This window comes from Artemia franciscana, chromosome 12 (genome assembly GCF_032884065.1).
Source record: "Artemia franciscana chromosome 12, ASM3288406v1, whole genome shotgun sequence".
Classification (NCBI taxonomy): domain Eukaryota; kingdom Metazoa; phylum Arthropoda; class Branchiopoda; order Anostraca; family Artemiidae; genus Artemia; species Artemia franciscana.
In genome coordinates this window covers 23,967,759-23,991,162 of record NC_088874.1, presented here as the reverse complement: position 1 = coordinate 23,991,162, position 23,404 = coordinate 23,967,759, and the positions used below count along the sequence as shown (strand labels likewise).

The 23,404-nt window shown below is 35.2% G+C and overlaps 1 protein-coding gene across 1 annotated transcript in view; it reads right to left on the bottom strand.

Annotated features, from left to right (window-relative positions):
- LOC136033889 (NADH dehydrogenase [ubiquinone] iron-sulfur protein 3, mitochondrial-like) overlaps nucleotides 1-21,899 on the bottom strand; it is a 38,049-nt gene extending 16,150 nt beyond the window's left edge. Inside the window, exons 1-2 of the mRNA XM_065714876.1 lie at nucleotides 21,749-21,899; nucleotides 2,712-2,813 (exon numbers count right to left, since the gene is read on the bottom strand). Coding sequence (XP_065570948.1) covers nucleotides 2,712-2,813; nucleotides 21,749-21,776 — 130 coding nt within the window. The 5' untranslated portion in view covers nucleotides 21,777-21,899. The remainder of the gene's footprint in view (nucleotides 1-2,711; nucleotides 2,814-21,748) is intronic.
- Between the last annotated feature and the right edge of the window lie 1,505 nt (nucleotides 21,900-23,404).

Sequence of the window (23,404 nt, the reverse complement as noted above, 5' to 3'; positions counted from 1 at the left end):
TTATTCATCATAGTCGAAAAACCTAATAACTATGTCTTTAGGGACGACTTACTCCCCCGTAGTCCCCGTGGGAGGGGCTGCAAGTTGAAAACTTTGACCTGTGTTTACATATAGTAATGGTTACTGGGAAGTGTACAAACGTTTTCAGGGGGATTTTTTGGTTTAGGGGGGAGAGTTGAGGGGGGGGGGGGTTACGTGGGAGGATATTTCCATGGAGAGGCTTCTCATGGGGGAAGAGAATTTCAATGAAGGGGGCGCAGGATTTTCTAGCTTTATTTGAAAAAAAAAACAATGAAAAAATAAATATGAAAAGTTTTTTCTACTGAAAGTAAGGAGCAGCATTAAAACTTAAAACGAACAAAAATTATTACGCATATGAGGGGTTTACCTCATCGTTATATCTCACTCTTTCTGCTAAAGTATTTTTTGTAATTTCAACTATTTATTCTACGGCCTTTGTGATTCATAGGTCATTCTTAAGGAATTGGGACACAATCTAAGCTTTAGTGTAAAGAGGGAGTTATCGACGAGGGTTGAACCCCCTCATATACACAATAAAAACACACGAATATAGAAGTTCGTTACGTAAGTTAATTCGTAAGTTACGTATATTTTTTACCAATGAAAACGTTTGTAAAAAATTAAAAGTTCTAGTTGCTTTTTTAAGTAATCAAAAACTTGGAGGACGACTAGGCCTCCTCCTTCGCTTCTTTTTTCTCAAAATCTTCCGATTAATTGCAATTAATTAATATGCAAATTTCGTTTTAATTATTTATGTGCTGAGAGCCAAGATCAAAACATGCATTAATTCAAAAACGTCCAGAAATTAAATAAAAAAAAACAAGTTTTTGTAACGGTAAGTAAGGAGCGACATCAAAACTTAAAACGAACAGAAATTACTCCGTATATGAAAGGGGCTTTTCCTCCTCAACGCCCCGCTCTTTACGCCAAGGTTTCTTACTGTTTTAAAAAGTAGAGTTAAGAGAAAGGGTCAAACTTTAGCATAAAGAGCGAGGCATTGAGGAGGAAAAGCCCCTTTCATATACGGAGTAATTTCTGTTCGTTTTAAGTTTTAATGTCGCTCCTTACTTACCGTTACATAAACTTGTTTTTTTTTTTTTTATTTAATAATTATCTAAAGCTACAAGCCTAATTTCAAATTCTTATTGACAAAATGTGGAATTTTGTATCTTTGGCAAGAAGAAAGATCATGGTTGTGTGCTTATTTGTGTTTGTTTTATTTTTCCCAGGCATGATTGTATTGAACCAATGGACCCAGAAGGTTGAACAAAAAATTTAATTATAGTGCTCTCCTTAAGCAATCAAAAAGATTGAAGGCCAACAAGCACCTCCCACACCTCCTTTTCTCAAAAGACATTTGATCAAAATTTTGAGTTAGTCATTAGGTTCAGTATATTTGAAAGGCCCAATAAATATGCCTCTAGGGATGACAAGGACACCCTGCAGTCCCTTGAAAAAGGATTGTCAGTTATGCAATTTACCCACTGTTTATAAATAGTAGTTGTTATTGGAAGTATAAACACATTTTTCAGAGGAATTTTCTGCAAGGGAGGGGGAATTTCCATGGGAAGAATTTTCTGTGACAATGAAGTTTCCAGGGAAATAAACCATGACGAGGAAAGTTCCCAGGGGAGAACTTTCTAGAGGAGAGAAGTTTACAAGGGATTATTTTTCAGGAAAAAATTTTAAATGGGAGAAGGTGAAGGGGGATTTCCTTGCAGTATTAAAAAAAGGAGTCAGAAATTAAATAAAAACAAACATGATTTTTCAAATGAAAGTAAAGAGCAATATTGGAACTTAAAATGAACAGAATTTTTTCCATATATGAGTGAGGCTGCTCCTCCCTCCTCTCTTGCTCTTGATGCTAAAATTTGACTGCTTATTGCAACAGCATGAAGAGCAAGTGACGAGGACAGGGCAGCCCCCCCCCCCCTCATATATGGAATAGTTTCAGTTTGTAAAAAGATTTTATGTTGCTCCTTACTTTCAACTGAAAAAAAACTTACTTTGTTTTTTATTTTTGTTCCAAATTAAAATGACTGCCAAAAAGCCCAAGAAAACTCAGCCAATGACTAAACTGTTGATAGATTTCAGAGTCATTTTATTCATTGGTTTTTACCACCTTAATCCTCAAATAAAGTACTTTTTACCATATTTAACTTTTCCTTGCTTATTTTTGACAATTCCAGAAAAATAACAACTACTTTTGAAGTTCAATTTGAGTGCATTTAAACATTCTATGGATTTTTTGCATGTATATACTAATAGATTCCTGTTTTCTCAATGATATTATACATTAGCATTTATGCAGCCTCAAAGCAATGAAATGTTTATTTTAATACTTGCACATATCTTAGTCTTGAAAAAGACATGCAAGTTCAAGAGCTATTGTCAAGGTCACTCATGTAACTGTAAGTACTCCTAAATTTATCAATTTAGCACTTTATAATTGATGATTTATCATTAATCTTTCAACAAAAAAGGGCAAAGGGGGTATAAAAGAAAACACTGATCTAATCAGCAGGACCAATTCACAAAAAAATGTGTGCAGTACAGACAAGGATTTTTTTTTAAGTGAAGACACAATTTTTTCCAAAATCTAGCAGAAGGGGGGGGGGGTAATTATTTCCCTGCCCTTAATTGTCACCCTTGGATCTAACTATAAAAGTTATAAAAAATGCAATACTTACGTTTATTCTCAGTAGATGTAGACTGATAGCGTTTTATAAATGCTAGTGAAGGAACTCGTGGTGCAGTACTCACATGAGAAGGTAGTTGTTGCAGTAAACCACCTATTAAAAAAGGAGCATTTTAGTTACCATCCATTGAAGCTTAAAACAAGCTCATTTTCTTCACAAAAGAAGGTAAGCAAAGATATTGGCAAATATTAAAAAAGGGTATCTAATTTTCTTAAAATCTTTTAAGTTCATTTGTCCAGGTTACAAAAAAAAGGAAAAAGATGAGGATTGTGTGAGTCGCTTCACTATTATTGCCTAGGCTACAAACCCCTTTGGCTGAGTAGTGCACTGGTCAATCAATCAGCTTTGAATAACAGTTTGCACATTAGCCTTCAGTAATAAATAACTGATCATAGCATTTACAATAGGCAAATTATATTGAACAGTTAATATCTGGATATTTTATACTAACTGTGTAAACAATATAGCTATGAGGTGTAAGTATGTGCATTGTTTGCAAGCATGAATTACTCACAGACTGCACAAATATAGGCTGTAAAAAAAAGGTTGAAAAACTGAGCTTTAAATATGAGTATACATTCTTATATTTAACAATTATACAGTTGTATTGAGTTCTAATTATGTAGTTTATATCAAGCTATAGAAAAGGAATGGTAATGGAAGATTGAAAAAAAAAAAACATACTTGAAACTCTAAAATTACTTTTCAATTTTATAATTATCTAGTTTGTAATGAGTTTTGGAACAGAAATGGGAAAATAAATTACTCACACATGGTACTAAAGGAAAAAAATTAACAGATACATCAGTGACATAGTGTCTAATATGATACTGGTAAGGCAAAAATAATCTATATGGAGGATGTACTTGTTTATCTAAAAGTACAGTAAGTGCAAAAATAATCTGTGTGTAGGATTTCTAGATCTGTGCAAAGTGTTTGATAGAGTTGATAGACCCCTAGTGCTTGAAGTTATGGTTAAGTTGGAATTACCTACTAAAATAGTTTGGTTTTCCAAATCCATGTATGAGAGAACAAAAAACAAGGTAAAAGGTTTGGGATTTGGTATTTCCAGGAATTTTCAGTAGTAATATAGGTCTGAGGCATGATAGTTTACTATTACCTAGGTTGTTTTCTGTTTATTAATGATATGGTAGTTTTTTTCCAGAGTATGTTGGTCCCAACAGTAAATCTGTGGAATATGGCTTTTTCAATGCTTTTGTTTACAGATCTCAAGATGACACACATAAACTTTTAAATCTATCCATGGATGCTCAGTTGCTTGCCAGCATTCATTCCGTTCAGAGCTAGTGCGCGTTTGTGGATGCTATTGCTTATTTAGGATATTTGTTCTGTTTGAATTGTTTGAACACTTGCCAGTAAGTCTCTGTTTAATGGATTTTTGATTTGGTTATTAGCCAATCTAGGGGAGATTATTGAATAATTTTATGATGTCTCTCACGAAGTCGTACTTTGATCAGAAACACACTGAGCTTATGACGAAGATTCTTATCCTGGAAAAGGGGATTGAGGCTTTGCGAAATGAGAATTTGGAACTCAAAGAAGAAAATACGGTTCTCAAAACCGAAGTAGTAAATCTAAAAAAGTCTTGTCTTCAAGTTGAACTTGTTTCAAAAAGACAGAATATTCTACTTCACGGTATACCAGCTGTTCAAGGTGGTAACTCAGAAAATGCTACTCGTGAGTTTCTCTCTGAATTAGGAGTCAGTAACGCAAATTCAATGCCCTTCATCAAGTGCTATCGTTTGAATGGAAATAAACCACCAGGCTCTAATACTAGGGCAACGTCTAGGACTACACTAAAAGCCAGGCCAGTTTTCGTGACTTTGGCTAATTTAGCAGATAAAGACGCTACTATGAAAAATTGTGGTAGGCTGAAGGGATCTGGAAAAAGTATCACTTCCGATCTCCCGCGTGAATTGGCACGTCGTAGAAAAGAACTGCTATCTTTCGGCTATAATCTGCGTACGTCATCTGACACTTCAACTAGAGTTGCTGAAACCCGAGTAATAACGAAAGGGATTAGTGTATGGATTGAAGCGAAAAAGTCTTCAAAGAGTAAGACTTGGTTGCGAATAGAGGACTCATGTTTTGATCCCTTTAAACTATCTAGTAATGTGACCTCTGTGGTTCCCTCCCCCGCTGTGATAGTCGGAGGTGATGAGTAATATGTGTGATTTGCTCATTTTTTTTTTTAGTGATTTGTTTGATGTTTGTTAGTTGTTGTTGTTTTGGTTTTTTTTTTTCGTAAGTTATGACATATAAATTTTTCTCCTGGATTGGGAGATTTAGTTATGTTTTTGTTGTTTTTCATTTTGTATACAAGTTTTTTTCTTATTCAAGTTTTCTGTTTTTGGCCTTTATTTTTTCTGTTTCAGTTTCTTTTTTCACAAAAAATGAGTTCATCGTTCTGTTTGCCTAGTTGCTGTCCACATGTCATTGTTATGAAGATGCCAAGCTGGGTGGTGGGTGGCGCATGATGGATCATAGTTTGTATTTTTTTTTTTTAATTTGTCTGACTCTAGTTTGGGTGACATCTCCTCCTTGGGTGAGCGACTATCTCATCTTCAAAATAACCCAATTGATGTTCTTAGTTTGATAAATAATTCAGTAGGTCAGTCTAACAAATCACCATCAAATCCCCATTTTTCAGTTAGTAGTAAATACGTATCTGATTTAGATCGAGTATCCAAACGAGATGGTAGATTCTCTGTACTTCAGCTTAATGTTCAGGGTCTTTGCTCTTCGTTTGATGAGTTGAAAAAAATAGTGCGTAGTGGCCACCCTGACTTCATTGGTCTTTGTGAGACTTTCCTTGATTCAAAAAACGAATCTCTATTGCATCTCCCTGGGTACAAGATGGAATATTTGAATCGAAGTAGGATGGCTAAAGGTGGCCTTGCTGTTTATGTTTCGGAATGTCTTCCGTACTCTGTTAGACATGACCTGTCAAGAAATGAAGAAGGAATTTTTGAATCCATATTTATTGAGATTAAAACCCAAGCTAAAGCTTTGATTGTTGGTAATATATACCGGTCTCCTAGTGGGTCTGTTCCCTCTTTCCTTCAGATTCTTGATGAGGTCTTGGAAATAATCCAACTTCATTCATGTGAACTTGTAATTATGGGCGACTTCAACCTTAATTTGTGTGACCGGAGGTCATCCTCGTCCTTGGATTTTCTTTCGACAATGCTCGCTTGTGGAACACTACCTTCTGCATGCATTCCAACTCGCATAACTAACACTACCGCTTCTTTGCTTGATAATATTTTTTCATCTTTGACGTTGGTGCGAAATTCTATATTGATGAGTGATATCTCAGACTATTTTCCTGTTTTTTCCATGTATGATTTTTCCGATTCGTTGCCAAGGAGGAGCCAAGAAGCTGGTTTTTCCTCTTTAAAATTTAATGATCAGGGCTTGCATATTCTTAGGTCACGGTTGGCAGGTCGTTCGTGGAGTATTTCTAAAAATGGATCTGACATAGATTCTTTGTTTAATTCGTTTTATGATTCTTTGAAAGAAGTTATCTTTGATACATGTAATGCACCCCAGTCGAATCCAGCATCGAAAAGAACAACCCCTTTGAATCCTTGGATGACCCCTGGACTTCTTAAAAGTTGGAGGAAGAAAAATTATCTTTGGAAGGCTTACAGGTGCTCTAAGCCATTTTCGCGTGATTCTCGGCTTCAACTTTTCAAAGCTTATAGAAGAGTTTACAATTCGCTTTGCCGAAGGGCTAAATCGTTATTTTATCATAGAAAATTCTCTGCGTGCGGTAAAGACATTAGGAAGACATGGCAAGTAATCAATTCTGTTATCAGGCCATCTTTTCTGCCTCCTTCTGTCCCTTTAAGTGTCGTGATTGACGGGAAAAATGTAGAGGGTGAGCTAAAAGTTCAAGATGCGTTTACTTCCTATTTTGCTAATATCGGCAAAACTACAGCCTCTTCTGTAAGTCCTTCTTCTTCTCTACCTGATTTTAGGTCTTATCTAGGACCACCTTGTCCTAAATCAATGGCATTGGAACCTGTCTGAAATTGAATGGCATTGAAATAGCCAGAATTGTCAATTGTTTGAGGGGTTCTTCATCCTCTGGCCCAGACCGTATTCCGACTAAGGTTGTCAAGTTCATTCTTCCTGTCATTGTGTGTGCCCTCACGAGACTTGTCAATCTTTCTTTTGAAAATGGTGTCTTCCCAAGTGCTCTAAAGCGTGCTCGTGTTATCATCCTTTTTAAAGGTGGATCAAGGAATGATCCTGCAAATTATCGTCCCATATCTCTTTTATCAGTGTTTAGTAAAATTTTTGAAAAAGCTATGCTTTCTCGACTTCTTGATTTTCTTAATTCTAAACTCTTTTTTCATGATTTTCAGTTTGGTTTTAGGGCCAAACATTCAACTGAGCATGCATGTGCAACTCTCTTGAATTATTTAAATTCAGCTCTTGACTCTGGTTTGATACCTGCTGCTCTTTTTCTTGATGTTCGAAAAGCGTTTGACTCATTAACACACAAGATTCTTCTTCTGAAAATGTCCCATATTGGAATAAGAGGGAATGCTTATTCATGGTTTCTATCATATTTATCTGGTCGAGTCATCTCGGTTCATCCGGACTTTTCTAATCCTTCTGGAATAGAGTTTGGTGTTCCACAAGGATCTGTCATTGGGCCGATACTCTTTTTAATCTACGTCAATGACCTGATTAATGCGGTTAAAAATTTTAAACCTACCATTTGCTGTCGTCTTTGTCAACCAGTATCCGTTACTAGCTGTGACAAGAGTTTGTCCTTACCGGATACACTTATTGCTTTTGCTGATGACAGTACTCTTGGCACAACTGGTAGAACTGAGTCTGATCTTCGTTCAAGGATGATAGCCCTTTTTGAAAGAGTTATCCAGTGGTTTTGATGTAAATTATCTTGCCTTAAATGTCGAAAAGTCGTGTTTTCTCATTTTCTCCAGAGTCTCAAAGGCTTACCCTGATTTAAATGAAATAAATGTATCAAGAGGTTCTATAAGTAGACCTAAGGATCGTTACGTTCGATTCCTAGGCATCTTGCTTGACGAAAATCTTTCGTTCAATTATCATATTGACCTGATTAAAATGAAAGTCTCCAGGAGTCTTGGAATCCTTAGAAAGCTCAAATATATATTTCCAGGGTCGATTTTTAGACTCTTGTTCTGCAGCCTAGTTCAGTCTTATGTTTCATATTGTTCTGTTATTTGTATGTCAACTTTTCCCTCGTCTCTGAAGCCACTTTCAAAACTTTATGATAAAGCAAGGACTCTTATTCAGGAAACTAACCGTTTTTCACTTAAACCCTTGCTTGATTTGAAATCTCTCTATTTTCTTTCTTGTTCTTCTTTCGTTTTTTTACAGTTGCACGGCCATCTTCCTGCTGTCCTATGTAATAATATATCTTTTGTTTCTGATCAATCGACTTATCATCTCCGCAGTTCCAACAATTTACTGGTTCTTCACACACCGTCAGTGAGGTCTGACTTCAACCCTCTGACAGCTTGCAACAGGATCTGGAACACGCTCCCAGAGTTCGTACGAAGCTGCCACTCGTTTGGTATGTTCAAAAATTATGTTAGAGATTTTCTAGCTAGTAAATAATTTTGTTTGCTTTTTTTGTTTCTTTTTTGTCTTTATTTTTTATTCCGGTTTCCCTTGGAGTTGATGTAGTTGGATATTGGTTGGATATTTGGATATTTAAGTTGGATATTTAATTGAGTTGGTGAAATCATGTGCTACTCCCTGCCTAGCTTGTCATTTTTGGAGATTATTAAGGTGGGCGACTCAATTTTTGGTTTTTGTTTATATTTTTTGTTGTTGGTATTTTTTTCTCCCCTGTTCTTTCCCGGCCATGGAGCCTTATGGGGGAGATTGTCTTGAAGTAATTTTTTGTTTATGGAATTTAATGTTAAATAAAGAACTCAGAACTCAGAACTCAGGATTACCTGGACCTCAAAAGATTGCTATAAAATGTTGACAAAACAGAAATTATCATTTCAGTAAACAAAGAAGTAATAATGGACTGGTTCATAAATTTTATTTTAATGACAAAGAGATGCAAATAGTAAAACAAGCAAGTAATTTGGGTTTTAATTTTTTCTTTTTTTGTTTTTGCTAATGGCTCCTGAAAAAAAATATACTACAGGCAGTTTTGCATAAGAAAGAGCAGCTGTTTACATTATTTAAATATGGTAGCTTCTTGGGAATATGTTAGGACGTTTCTTTTTAAGTGAAATGACAAATCTAAGAGGAGATTTTTTAATGGTAGAAATGATGAGCTACTACTGGGGATCCTAAAATCAACATCTCTAAGATATATAGTGACAATAGGCAATTTTACTATAAAGGGTTTAAAGTCTCAAAAATAGGAACTTCCTTTTATCTGTATTTGCTTAATTATTATGCTTATTTGTATCAGTTTTGTATATGGTTTTCCTTCTTTGAAATACATACTTACATACATACATAGCATGTAATATCCATTAAAACAGCATAATTTTTTTTACCTCCAACATCCCTACAAAATTATGACATAATTTGATTTAGCCATAATTCACAGACAATTTAGCTTTAGTATACAGTAAGAAGGATAACAATTGATTACAAGATATAGCACATCAATGTTGCAAAGCCTCATGATTAGACAATTACAGGGAATAAATGATTACAAGAATCACTAAAGACTAAAAAGAGTAAAATACAGATATTTTGAATATTGAATATTGTATGAAATGGAATAGTCTCCCAAAGCTTTGGATTTAGTCACATAATTAAACAAAAAACTTAAAAAAAATAAAAAAAATAATGCCATGCAAATACATCTAATCTACATAAACTCAAACATGTGTGTGTTTTTCTGTGTAGTATTTCCTTTGCCCTGAAAAATAAGCCAAATTAATTAACTGTGAACTTTAAAATTGATACAGAGTAATTTTGCAGCCGTTTGGATGAACAAAGGCTTGAAAAATATAAAAAAAATAAAAGTTATTTTTATAAACAAAAAAAGGAATTGAATAAATATGGTGGCTGATTGGATCCTCAATTCCTCTCTTACAATTCAAGACCCCTCAGCCAGTAATGAAGTAAACTCAGTCAAAATTGCTGGACTTGTGCAAATTACTTGAGTTGACTCAGTTCAGTGTGTTTGAAACATCTCTCCTGAACTGTGCTCATCTCATACAGCTCAAAACATTGCAGAATTTGAAGCAGCAACAGTCCCTTACTAGTTTAATGCTGGTATAGTTTGACATGTCTAATGATTTGCAGTTTTATGATGTTCAATCTTCATAGCAGTTTTACTATAATTGTAAATCTAAAAGCTCTAATGAGTAGGTAAAAGCAAAGGTAGATCCCATGATGTTGCACTTTATTGTGACAAGAACAGGAAATAATATTCTTGAAAATTCAAAGCTAGGCTTTGAGACCAATGGCTAAGTAGGCTTATCTTAGCCTATTTAAAGCTAGGCTTATCATGGCTAAGTAGCCATGGTGAAAGTCCTGCTTATTTGATAGAAGTGCTGGGAAATTTCCTGAGATTACAAGAGAATTGGAAAAAATTGAAACCAAAAGATTGTTGAATGGAAATAAATGATCCCAACAAAGTAGAAAGAAGGGAAGGTCAACGCCAGGTGCAAAGCCTTTAAAGCAGTGTTACTTCCATTGTCAAGAGAAAGAGTGCATTGGAAGAAAACTAATCAGCTGACAAGAAGAAGCATAGAAAACAGCTGAAGTGACAATAACTGCTTAAACCCTTGGGCCTTCCTGTGCCTGCTATCAAACAGATCCTAATCAAATCAGTAAACAATAGTGCCCAAAGCAGACAGAAGTATTATTTTTAATGAGCATTGAACAAAGATATCAGGGGAGCACATTAAGACTTATTGTTACTTTGGTTAATTGCAATGCCAATGAAAAGACAAAAAAGGTGATTCCACTTCATAAATGTGCTAATAAATGCATAATATATATTATTTGCTCAAAACTTTGTAAGAACAACTGAATGTTTGCATGGCCATGTTTGAAACTAATATTTTGGCCCATTTTTACATCCAAAATATAAAGAAAGAAATTATTATTTTCAAAGGTCCTAAAATGGTAATTAATTTGCCGTTTATATTATTAACTTATGAATAAAGCAAATATACCACTTGATCTTATTTTTTTTTATTCTCTTTACAAATACAATAATTACTTCTCTCACAAATTCAAATCGTTTTTGAACCCTCGAAAACCTGAAATTTCTAGTTTTTGGGTATAAAAAGGCTAAAACCATAGATTTCAGACTTACTATTTGATTGTAAATCCATTTTTTAAAGTAGGCTTAGTTACATAATCCACAAGATTGATTTATCATGATTAAGTTGGATAAAATATTCAAAACAATTTCTGTGTTTTTCTGTCCACATTGTTTCTTCTGTCTGCTTTGCTATTTTTTGAAATATATCAATTTGTGCATGAAATAACAGAATAAAAGGAAAACATGGCAGATTAGTTTTGATTTTTTTTTTAATCAACTTAATCCTGACAAATTAATGTTTTTGAATTATACAACTTTTACAAAATGGATTTGTAATGAAATGAATTTGAAACAAATATTTGTAAATGTTTAGTTTCATTTCAACTGCTCTAAACTGGAAACTATGCTGCAAAGCAGCATAGTTTCCAGTTTAGAGCACTTAGAAATGCTGATTCTAGAAGCTCATCCATTTCTGGTTGACCCTCTTCCTCCATGGGGCAAACTAAATGCATAAAGTGGGCTTACTTACAGGTAATATTACCTATAGAGCAAAGCATATTAGTCCATGAGCCCTGTGGGCAGCAGGGCAAGGTCTCTATTCTATATTTATTTAATAAACCTTGTTTGAGTTTTTTTTTTGTAAAATTCTAGTTTAGTGACTTCTTGCTATCTCAGAAAGGGGTTAGGTTAGGAAAATGAAACTTTTGGGAGCCCTACAGGCTAAAGTATATCATGGGAAAGTATTTTAAAGTTCTCATCTCCACTCATTCTCCCTCTAGACGGCCCTGAAATTTGTCTACATGACATGTCTCTATACCTATTGAAATTTTGACAAAACAACATTTTACCTTAATTTTCAGTTACCAGTTGCTTTTTCTCTGCCTTTAGTTCTGAAAATGCAAATCCTGATATTTGAGTAGAATTCTGAGCCATACCAATGTTTTTTTTTTTCAAAATTTAGGAAATGTATTTTCATATCTTGAAAACCTTATATAGCCTATTGGGATTGAGCAAAGTTGTGAAGTTGAAAACAATTTGTTGTACTTCATTTAAGCAGAAGATCTATTTTGCAAGGTTTCACTTTTATAAAACACATATTTTTAAAGGTCATCAAAGGTCAGGATCCTCTAGAGGGAGAAGGAGTGGAGGTAGGTACTTTAAAAGGTAAATTCTAGTTAATTGACTTCTTGCTATCTTGGAAAGGGTTTAGGTTAGGAAAATGAAACTTTCTGGGATGGGTCTACAGGCTAAAGTATGTCCTGGGAAGGTATTTGAAGTACCCAACTCTCCTTCTCCCTCTAGAGCGCCCTGAAATTTGCCTACATGACAGGTCTATACCCATTGAAATTTTGACAAAACAACATTTTACCTCAATTTTCAGTTACTAGTTGCTTTTTCTCTGCCTTTAGTTCTGAAAATACAATTCCTGTTATTTGAGTAAATTTGAGCCTTATCAATGTTTTTTTTTTAAATTTAGGAAATGTATTTGCATATCTTTAAAACCTTATAAAATGGAATTGAGCAAAGTTATGAAGCTGAAAACAATTTTGCAGTACTTAATTAAGCAGAAGATCTATTTTGTAAGGTTTCACTTTTATAAAACACACATCTTTAAAGGTCATCAAAGGTCAGAGCCCTCTAGAGGGAGAAGGAGTGGAGGTAGTTGCTTCAAAATACCTTCCTGGGACATACTTTAGTCTGTAGATTCATCCCCAAAAGTTCCATTTTCCTAACCAAAACCCTTTCTGAGATAGCAAGAAGTCAATTAACTAGAATTTTAGGTAAAATTCTAGTTAACAATAATAATAATAATTTATTTATAACCCACAAAGTACATTAAATTGTGGAGTAAACACACAAAAAAAGAAAAAACAAGACAAAAAACATAACAACATAAATAACATAGCAGCATAATGACATACAACATAAATAAATTACCTCCAATCAAAAAATGGCCAAAGAGGGTCAAAAACACCAACCATTTGCCGAGTTTTAAAACATATATCTTTAGATAAATGTTTCAGTCGCGAGGGTGCATCAACGATGTCAAATTTAGAGACAACTGTATGATTCTGATACCACCAAGGCAGATGCAGCAAATACTTGCAATACTTAAAATATCCTGAGCATATTTTCTTTGTATCCTTCTTGTGAAGGAGGAAAGCAAAACCAGGATGATAAAAAACAGCAGGGGCACAAAAACTAGAATAAAGACGGCATAGTCCATTTCAGTTATACTGACCACAATTTGGTGAAATTTTTGCTTATCCAAACCGCATACTTTTCAGCACACTGGACGTAATAGCAGAGCAAGTAGACAAAAGTGATGTGGAAAAAGAGAGACCCAACCATTTAATACTTGCTGAACATGGTATAGTTGAAGAACCCAAGCAAAGAGGTGATGCTGGTGGAGGACAGTGCTGCAACAAGTACTCCAAATTTTTACTTAAGTATCAAGTATTAAGTACTCATTGTTTTTTTACTTAAATATCAAGTAATAAGTACTTTCCAAATTCTTACTTAAGTATCAAATATCAAGTACTTGCCAAAATTGTACTTAAGTATTACTTCAAGTACTGCTTCAAGTATTTATTCTATACATATATTAAATAAAAAAAACAAGTTTTTTTAAATGAAAGTAAGGAGCGACATTAAAACTTAAAACGAACAGAAATTACTCCGTATATGAAAGGGGCTTTTCCTCCTCGACACCCCGCTCCTTACGCTAAAGTTTTTTATTGTTTTAAAAAGTAGAGTTGCGAGAAAGAATCAAACTTTAGCGCAAGGAGCGGGGTGTCGAGGAGGAAAAGCCCCTTTCATATACGGAGTAATTTCTGTTCGTTTTAAGTTTTAATGTCGCTCCTTACTTTCATTTAAAAAAACTTGTTTTTTTTATTTAATTTCTGAAAGTTTTTGAATTAATGCATGTCTGATTTTGGCTCTCCGTACATAAATTACTAAAATGAAATTTGCATATTAATTCTTTTTTTGGCTAAATGGCTTTCTGTTAGTTTTGATCAGACGATTTTGAGAAATAAGGGGTGGGGAAGGAGGTCTAGTTGCCTCCCAATTTTTCGGTTACTCAAAAAGGCAACTAGATCTTTTAATTTTTAACGAACGTTTTTATTAGTAAAAAAAATGTAACTTAAGAATTAACTTACGTACCAAACGTACATAACTTACATAACTTACGTTACGTTTTATCCCAATTCTTTAAGAATGACCCCTGAATCAGAAAGGCCGTAGAATAAATAGTTGAAATTATTTTAAAAATTTTTAACATAAAGAGCGAAGTATTTATCTCCTCCTAAATACCTCGCTCTTTATGCTAAAGTATTTTTAGAACCCTTCATGTGCGTAATAATCTCTGTTCGTTTTAAGTTTTAATACTTCTCCTTACTTTCAATTGAAAAAACTTTTTCATGTTTATATTTTCATTGTTTTTTTTATAGTAATGCTAGAAAGTCCTGCACCCTTTTCATTGAATTTCTCTTCCCCCATGAAATACTCCTCCAAGGAAAGATCCTCCCATATAGCCCCCTCCCCTGAACCCCACACCCAAACCAAAAAAATCCCCCTGATAACATCGGTACACTTCCCAGTAACCATTACTGTATGTAAACATTGGTCAAAGTTTGTAACTTGCAGCCCCTCCCCCAGGGACTGTGGGGGGTAAGTCATCCCCAAAGACATAGTTATTATGGTTTTCGACTATGCGGAACAAAATGGCTATCTCAAAATTTTGATCCGTTGACTTTGGGGAAAAAATGAGCGTGGGAGGGGGCCTAGGTGCCCTCCAATTTTTTTGGTCACTTAAAAAGGGCACTAGAACTTTTCATTTCCGTTAGAATGAGCCCTCTTGCAACATTCTAGGACCACTTGGTCGATACGATGACCCCTGGAAAAAAAAAACAAAAAAAAACAACAAATAAACACGCACCCGTGATTTGTCTTCTGGCAAAAAATACGAAATTCCACATTTTTGTAGATTGGACCTTGGAATTTTGTGTATAGGGTTCTCTGTTACGCTGAATGCGATGGTGTAATTTTCGTTAAGATCCTATGACTTTTAGGGGGTGTTACCCCCTATTTTCCAAAATAAGGCAAATTTTCTCAGGCTCGTAACTTTTGATGACAAAGACTAAATTTGATGAAACTTATATATTTAAAATCAGCATAAAAATCCGATTCTTTTGATATATCTTTTAGTATCGAAATTCCGTTTTTTAGAGTTTGGTTTACTATTGAGCCGGGTCGCTCCTTACTACAGTTCGTTACCACGAACTGTTTGATATATATATATATATATATATATATATATATATATATATATATATATATATATATATATATATATATATATATATATATATATATATATATATATGTATATATATATATATATATATATATATATATATAAATATATAAAAGTAGATAATAAAGTAGATAGTCTTTTTTACATAAATTATCACTGGAAGACCGAATCCGATAAGGCACGTCTATTAAACCAAATCGAGCAATTATTTTTCTGTTTTGGTGCCACCTAGGAAGCTGGAGGAGGAATTTGCAATATCTGAAATAAGCCGCACATAGAGTATGGGAATTTTTCTTACGAAACAGATGAGCCATGCCTGATAAAAACGAAAGCACAGGGGCGCAATAAGTTTTATAAATCATGGACAAACCGTTACGGTAGTAACGGCTTTTGTTTGGGGATATTTTTCCGTAAGCGACGCGTAGGTTTTTCACGGCTTGATTCACTAGGGATGAAAAGGTAGTGGAAAGTGCTGGACTGAAACACAGACTAAGCCAACTAACTAAAGAAGAACATGGCAGAATTGCAGTCCCAGCAACGAATGGAGCAACCACATAAGGGCTATTAAAACAAATAAACTCGCATTTAGACGCATTAACTGACGGTCCAATCTTAGATAGTTCATTGGTTAATATAGTAAAATCATAAAGCAATCCACGGCGAGTCCGGGTAACAAGAAGAACGTCGTCTGCATATGCAACAGAAGACAAACCAATATTACCGTAAGAAACAGAACTTTTAAGGGGACGCAGGAACGATGTAAGCACACATTTAAATATACTAGAAGACAATACGGCAGAAGTTGCAACCTATCTATTTCTAGCAGCAGTTTTCACACCATGAAGTGGCAAAAACCATGAGACTAAGTCGAAAATCTTTTGAGAAAAAAGGAATAAAATAAGAGCTAAGAGCTCATATGGCACTTGTGACTAGGTCGGAAGAGCCAAGAGCTCATATGGCATGAGCTCTAGCAAAATTATAAGAATCAATAGATTAATTTAAAAGAAAAATCAGAGGCTTAATGCTGGTCGGCATTTAAAATAAGAGCTCTGAGACACAAGGTCCTTTTAAATATCAAAATTCATTAAGATCCAATCACCCACTCGCAAGTTAAAAATACCTCATTTTTCTCAAATTTTCCTCTCCCTTCAGAACCACCGCCCCCCCCCCCATATGGTTGAATCGGGGAAATAAACTTTACCAAGTCAATTTGTGCTGGTCCCTCACACGCCTACTAATTTTATTGTCCTAGCACGTGCAGAAGTACCAAACTCACCGAAGCACTGGACCCCCTAACTACCCCAAAGAGAGTGGATCCAGTCCGGTTTCGCCAATCACGTATCTACGACATTTGCTTATTCTAACCACCAAGTTTCATCCCGATCTCTCCACTCTAAGCGTTTTTCAAGATTTCCGGATTCCCCCTCCAACTCTCCCCCATTGTCACCAGAACTTGTCAGGGTTTAAAATAAGAGATCTGAGACATGAGTTCCTTCTTAATATCAAATTCAAAAATACCTCACGAACGGTCACCCGCTCTTAAGTTAAAAATACCTCAATTTTTTTAATGTTGCCGAATTAACACCCCCTCCAACTCCCCCAAAGAGAGCGAATCCATTTCGGTTATGTCAATCAAGTATCTAGGACTTGTGCTTATTCTTCCCACCAAGTTTCATCCTTATCACTCCACTCTAAGCGTTTCCAAGATTTCCGTCCCCCCTCAAAGACACTGGATCCGGTCGGGATTTAAAACATGAGATCAAAGTTACGAGGTCCTTCTAATATGAAATTTCATCCGATGAAATTCAAGATCCGATCACTCCTTATAATTTTTCAGAATTAACCCTCCCCCAACTCCCCAAAAGAGAGTGAATTCGTTCTGTTTATGTCAATCACGTATCTAGGACTTGTGCTTATTTTTCCCTCTAAGTTTCATCTCGATCCCTCCACTCTAAGAATTTTCCAAGATTTTAGGTTTCCCCTCGAATGTCACCTGATCCGGTCGGAATTTAAACTAAGAGCTCTGAGACATGATATCCATCTAAATATCAAATTTAATTAAGATCCGATCTAATTTTTCCAAATTAACCGCCCTCCCACTCCCCCCCCCAGATAGTCGAATCGGGGAAACAACTAGTTCAAATTTAATCTGGTCTGGTCCCTGATACGCCTGCCAAATTTCGTCGTCCTAGCTTATCTGGAAAAGCCTAAACTAGCAAGACCGAAACTGACAGACCGACAGACCTACAGAATTTGCGATCACTGTATGTCACTTGGTAAATACCAAGTACCATACAAAATAATTTTTCTCTGGGGACGGAATATTTGGTTGAAGGTTGGCTTCAGTATGACTTATTTTGTAAAAAGGTTATTTCCAGGCTTTGGGCAAGCCATGGGTAGAAGTAGTTATAGGCCCTACAAAACTGAAGGAAAACTCCAGTTTCTTAAAACTTGAAACCCCCTCCCCCTCGCCCTATTTTAGATATGGCTTGTGATACCAGAACTCGATATGAGCCCTGATCCTAGTCATCTTTGGTCTAGCTTTCATTTGAATCTGTTGCTCCATTCGCAAGTTATACTGAATTAAACCAAAAGCTTGACTTTTTTCAGCACTTAAACCCTCTCTCCCTCGTTCTATTTGAGCTAGGGCTTTCATCTCAAAACTTGATGCCTGTCATGGTCTTAGGCTAATTGGTTCAATATTCACTGAGATCCATCAATCTCTCGCAAGCTACACTGAATTAAGTGAAAAACTTAACTTTTAATAAAGCTTGGGTCTCCATCCCAGAACTAAATGCATATCATACTCTTAGGCATCTTTATTCAATTTTCATCGAAATTCATCTCCATATACAAGTTACAGTGAATTAAATGAAAAACTCGAATTTTTTTTTAACACTTAAAGCCCCATCGCCCTAATTAAGCTCAATTTTAATCCAAATAGTTCAATTTCAATACAAATCCGCTATACTCGATTGCACAGACGGACGGACAGACAGACAGATCTCAAAAAGCTATCTTGATGGATATTTTCCACTGTCCAAATAGGTGATGATACCTGCATGATGATATGCCATTGTTTTTCTTGTTTTGGATCCTATTAGCCAACATGGCTACCTAAGACGCTGTAAAATCCGTCTGTCTGTCTGTCCATCCGTCTGTGTAATCACGTATAGGGGGAGAAACGTTGGTTGGATTTGGATAAAAATTTTGATGGCCAGATTTAGTGCCAAGAATCATGAGATACATCAAGTTGAAAGATGAAGACCCTAGCTCAAATAAAACAGAAGGGAGGGGGCTTTACCTGCTAAAAACAGTTTTTCGTTTCTGAATTATCAGAGGAACTTGCAAATAGTGATGGATCTGAATGAAAATTGAACCAAAGAGGCCTAAGACCATGACACATATCAAGTTTTGAGATAAAGACCCTAGCTTAAATATAACAAGAGGGAGCGGGTTTTAATTCCTCAAAAATTTAAGTTTTCTGTTTAATTTAGTATAACTTGCAAATGGAGTAACGGATCCGAATCTAAACTAGACCAAAGATGCCTAAGATCAGGGCTCATATCAAGTTCCGGTATCACAAACCCAATCTCAAATAGGGCAAGAGGGAGAGGGTCTCAAGTCTTAAGAAAGTTGAGTTTTCCTTTAATTTAGTAGGGCCTATAACTTATGAATGGAGTGACAAATCTGAAGTCAGATTCGTCTGAATACCTGAATTTGCTGAAACGAATTTGAAAAATACCACTACATTGGATCCAGCTAGAATTACCTAGCAGGCCGACCTGGCCGATTGGGTTGGTGCGCTGGATTCGGGATCCTTTATCTGAGAGGACGCGGGTTCGAATCCCAGTGTACCCAATTCTTCAGTTTGGGATGGGGGTCAGTGGCGTGACTCTGTAAGCTTAGCCATAGTCAACCCAGCTCTAAATGGGTAACAGGAGAAATCTGGGGAAGGTAAACAGGAAGGGTGTGTGAAAGCACAGGATGGCTGGCCCCCAACCCCCCATTACACTTCCTGGCTGAAGGGCCAAGAAACGGAGATCAGCACTGCCGTCACGGACTGTAAAGTCTAATGCCGTATCCTTTACCTTTTTTCTTTTTATTGCAGACAACATTTAGATGGGCAAAGATTCATAGCTTCAGTAGTTTTACCAATAATATGGTCCTGAAGATGATGAAATGGTAGAAATCTGGTTCAGTTGACGAGATGACAAAACTTAAACATTAATGGTAGAAATATAAGCCCAAATGGACTATAGCATGCAACATTTAGCACAAAACAAGGGATTTTAGCTCACTGTCGACCAGTGAACTGCGAAATAATTTCAATTTTCTTTGTTATATAACTTTTAAACAAAAATTAAACCAAGTGTTAATAATACTATAATTTTTTTTGTCAAAAACAAATAACCTTATTTCATATCCAAAAATAGGGCATGGAGGTATATCTGAGTTTACTCTAAATCTAAAGGGTGATGTTTTCTTGTACATTGCCAAAGCACAGACACATAAAAGCTATATCTGAGTTGGCTCTAAATCTAAAGGTGATGTTTTCTTGTACATTGCCAAAGCACACACGCACAAAATGTTCGTGTCAAAGGTAAAGTATTTGAAAAACAAGTACATTAAAAGTATCTGAAGTAATAAGTATTTCGTAATCTTACTTAAGTATCAAGTAATAAGTACACCCTAGAGTTTTTACTTAAGTACAAGTACAAGTAATGGAAAATTTTACTTAAGTAGTACTTCAAGTAAAAGTACTTCAAGTAAGTGACAGCACTGGTGGAGGACTCCCAAAACACAAAAACTCACATTTGGAGGCATTAACTGAAAGGCCTACTGTGGATAGTGCGGCTGAAAGCCAGTAGAAGTTGGTAATTAGACTATTTTTTGTCCGGCTAAGAAGCAGAACATCATCAGCATATGCAACATGACTAATGCCTAAATTATCATTGTAAAAAATTGACAGTTGAAGATGTTGGAGACACAAAGCTAAAACACATTTAAAAATGCTCGGGGATAACACGGCACCTTGCCTAATGCCTTCATTTTTAGGAAAATGAAACTTTCAGGGATGGGTCTACAGGCTAAAGTATGTCCTGGGAAAGTATTTTAAAGTACCCACCTCCACTCCTTCTCCCTCTAGAGGGCCCCCAAAGTTTGCCTACATGACAGGTCTATACATATTGAAATTTTGACAAAACAAAATTTTACCTTAATTTTCAGTCACTAGTTGCCTTTTCTCTGCCTTTAGTTCTGAAAATGCAATTCCTGTTACTTGAGTAGAATTTGGAGCCATATCAATGTTTTTTTTCAAAATTTAGGAAATGTACTAGCATATCTTTAAAACCTTATAAAATGGAACTGAGCAAATTTATGAAGCTGAAAACAATTTTGTTGTACTTCAATTAAGCAGAAGATCTATTTTGTAAGGTTTCACTTTTATAGCATACATGTTTTTAAAGGTTATCAAAGGTCAGGGCCCTCTAGAGGGAGAAGGAGTGGAGATAGTTGCTTCAAAATACCTTCCCGGGACTACTTTAGCCTTTAGACCCATCCCTGAAAGTTTCATTTTCCTAACCTAAACCCTTTCTGAGATAGCAAGAAGTCAATTAATTAGAATTTTACCCTTTAAAATACCTTCCCAGGATATACTTTAGCCTGAAGACCCATCCCAAAAAGTTTCATTTTCCTAACCTAACCCCTTTCTGAGATAGCAAGAAGTCACTAAACTAGAATTTTACCCTTTTTTATCACTCTTTGTTGAATAGATATGGAATACAGACCTTGCCCTATTGCCTGCAGGGCTCTATGCTTTGTTCTATAGGTAATATCACCTGTAAGAAAGTCCACTTTATACATTTTTAGTTTGCCCCATGGAGGAGGAGGGTCACGCAGAAATGGATATGCTCCTCTAATAATGACAAAGAAACAATATGTGATTGTCAGAATCTTGCTATATGAAGTAATATGCACTTTAGAGCACTTGGAACAAAACTAAATATTTACCCAAATGTTATAACCTATCTTTATATCCAAAAAATACAGAAGGGTGCTAAAAGAGCTTAAAACTGAAATTACAAGAAAAATTAATTATTATATTCAGAAAGAGGATAAAAAATGGCTACTAGTGGTATGTTCAATTTATTTGTAGGTCAATAATATGAACTGCAAAATATTTACACCTCAAAGGACTTAAAATTGAATTAGCAAGAAAAGCAATTATTATATAGGCAACAAAAAAAGCATAAAGAAATATCACCGATAGCATGTTCACTTTATTTGTAGGTCAAATTATATGAGCTGTTCAATATTAACCCAATAGTTCAGCATCTATAAACCTCAAAGAGCACTATTTACAGTCTAGGCAATAATTATGCTATATTTGCTTGTTACATTAACTAGAGCATTAATTTCCCATGTAAAGCCTACCTAAGGTTCTAAGGCATTTTCTGCTCATTTTAGAAAATTTATTTAAAGAGTTTTCTTGTATTTCTTCAACTCAAGATGAGCAGCGAATGTTATAATTTTGTACCAGTTGAGTAACGATTTTCATGCAAAAATTATAAAGCATGGAACGATTCTTTTAATAAAATGGTATATTAAGATACGCTTATATACAAAAGTCTCTTTAGAATGGTAATCCAGGATTGCTTTTGCTTCAGTCCAAGATGTGAATAACACTTAGTGCTAGATATGAAATATACACAGCGGAATATTAGTTAGTTGAACCGACAAAAGGGCTAAACTTGGCCGTCATCTCACTGTTCTCATTTAGCTATCCGACTCTTGAAACAATTTGCGCCTAAGCTAGCCTCAAGTTGTATTCCCTTTCTATGTACCTTCTCATTTCACATCCAAATTCTTTCATTTTCCTTAATTCTTAAGCCACCTAGTGAGCAGGGGTATCGCGTTTTGGGGACAGCCCCCCCCCCCCCCGATGAACTAAGCCTACCAGTACAAAAAATGTAAGTTGGCTTAAAAACAAGCTCAGTTTTACATTTTTATTAGAATAAAAAAGCTGATCGAAATGTGTAATTTAAAACCAAAGAAAAAAGATCAATCTCAGATGGTAAAAAAAAACAGTTTTATTGACAATATCGCCCAAATCAGTAAAAAAACGATCAGCCAATCAATAAAACCAATTTCCCCTCCCACGCCCATTTTGGTTTATGCCACCTGTGCTAACAAGCTGCTTGGATGGTGGGAATTACCTCATTTGGTAAGCACCTGTCTGTCTTCAGTCATTTGGCCTTCATTACCACATCATATTGTATTTTCAAGCACCATGCTGTAATCTGTTAATTTACTAATGTATATTGGTATTCATAAAGATTGGATTTTTTTTTCGTCACGTTCATGAAAATTTGTGGACGGACTATAGTACTAATTTGAAGCCAGACTTGAGTGTTTTCTGTGCTTTAATTCAAGCAAAGTATACTTTAAGAACATCTTCATTTATCCCTACAAAATTAAATAAAAAAAAATTGAAATTTACAGGAATTCTTATTCTTATACTATGATAATTCAAATAATTTATCCAAGGTCATTAGTCTGATACACAGTAAATTTTATCTGTAAATTTTATTTAAATGCATTTCATTCAGCTATAAAGAAAATCAGTTGGTCAACTGTTTCTTAATCTGAAAGTTACGAATTAAATAGGGCCTCAATTAGTGACAGGGAAAGATCTAAAGACAGATGAATTGAATTTTCGATGATTTTTAACAATGGAATTTTTGAAAAGAGGGAATTACCTACCGACTTTAGGAAAATTAATTCAACCCCTTTATAAAAAAGGCGGTAAAGAGTGAGCGTGGTAGTTACTGAGACATCAGCTTAGTTTCTGTAGGAAGCAAATTACTTATTATGATGACACTATTTTTGGCTTTGAGATGCTGTAGATAAAGTTTTAAGAGAAGAATGGTGTGCTTCTGAAAGGGAAGAGGATGTGGCCACCCAATTTTGACTATCAGGTTAATGGTTGAGTAGTGCCTGAATCATCAGACCCTGTTAATTAAGAACAAGCATTTTATTCAGGGTATAAAACAGCTTTTGTTAATGTCCTATCTCGTATTTTATGGTGTA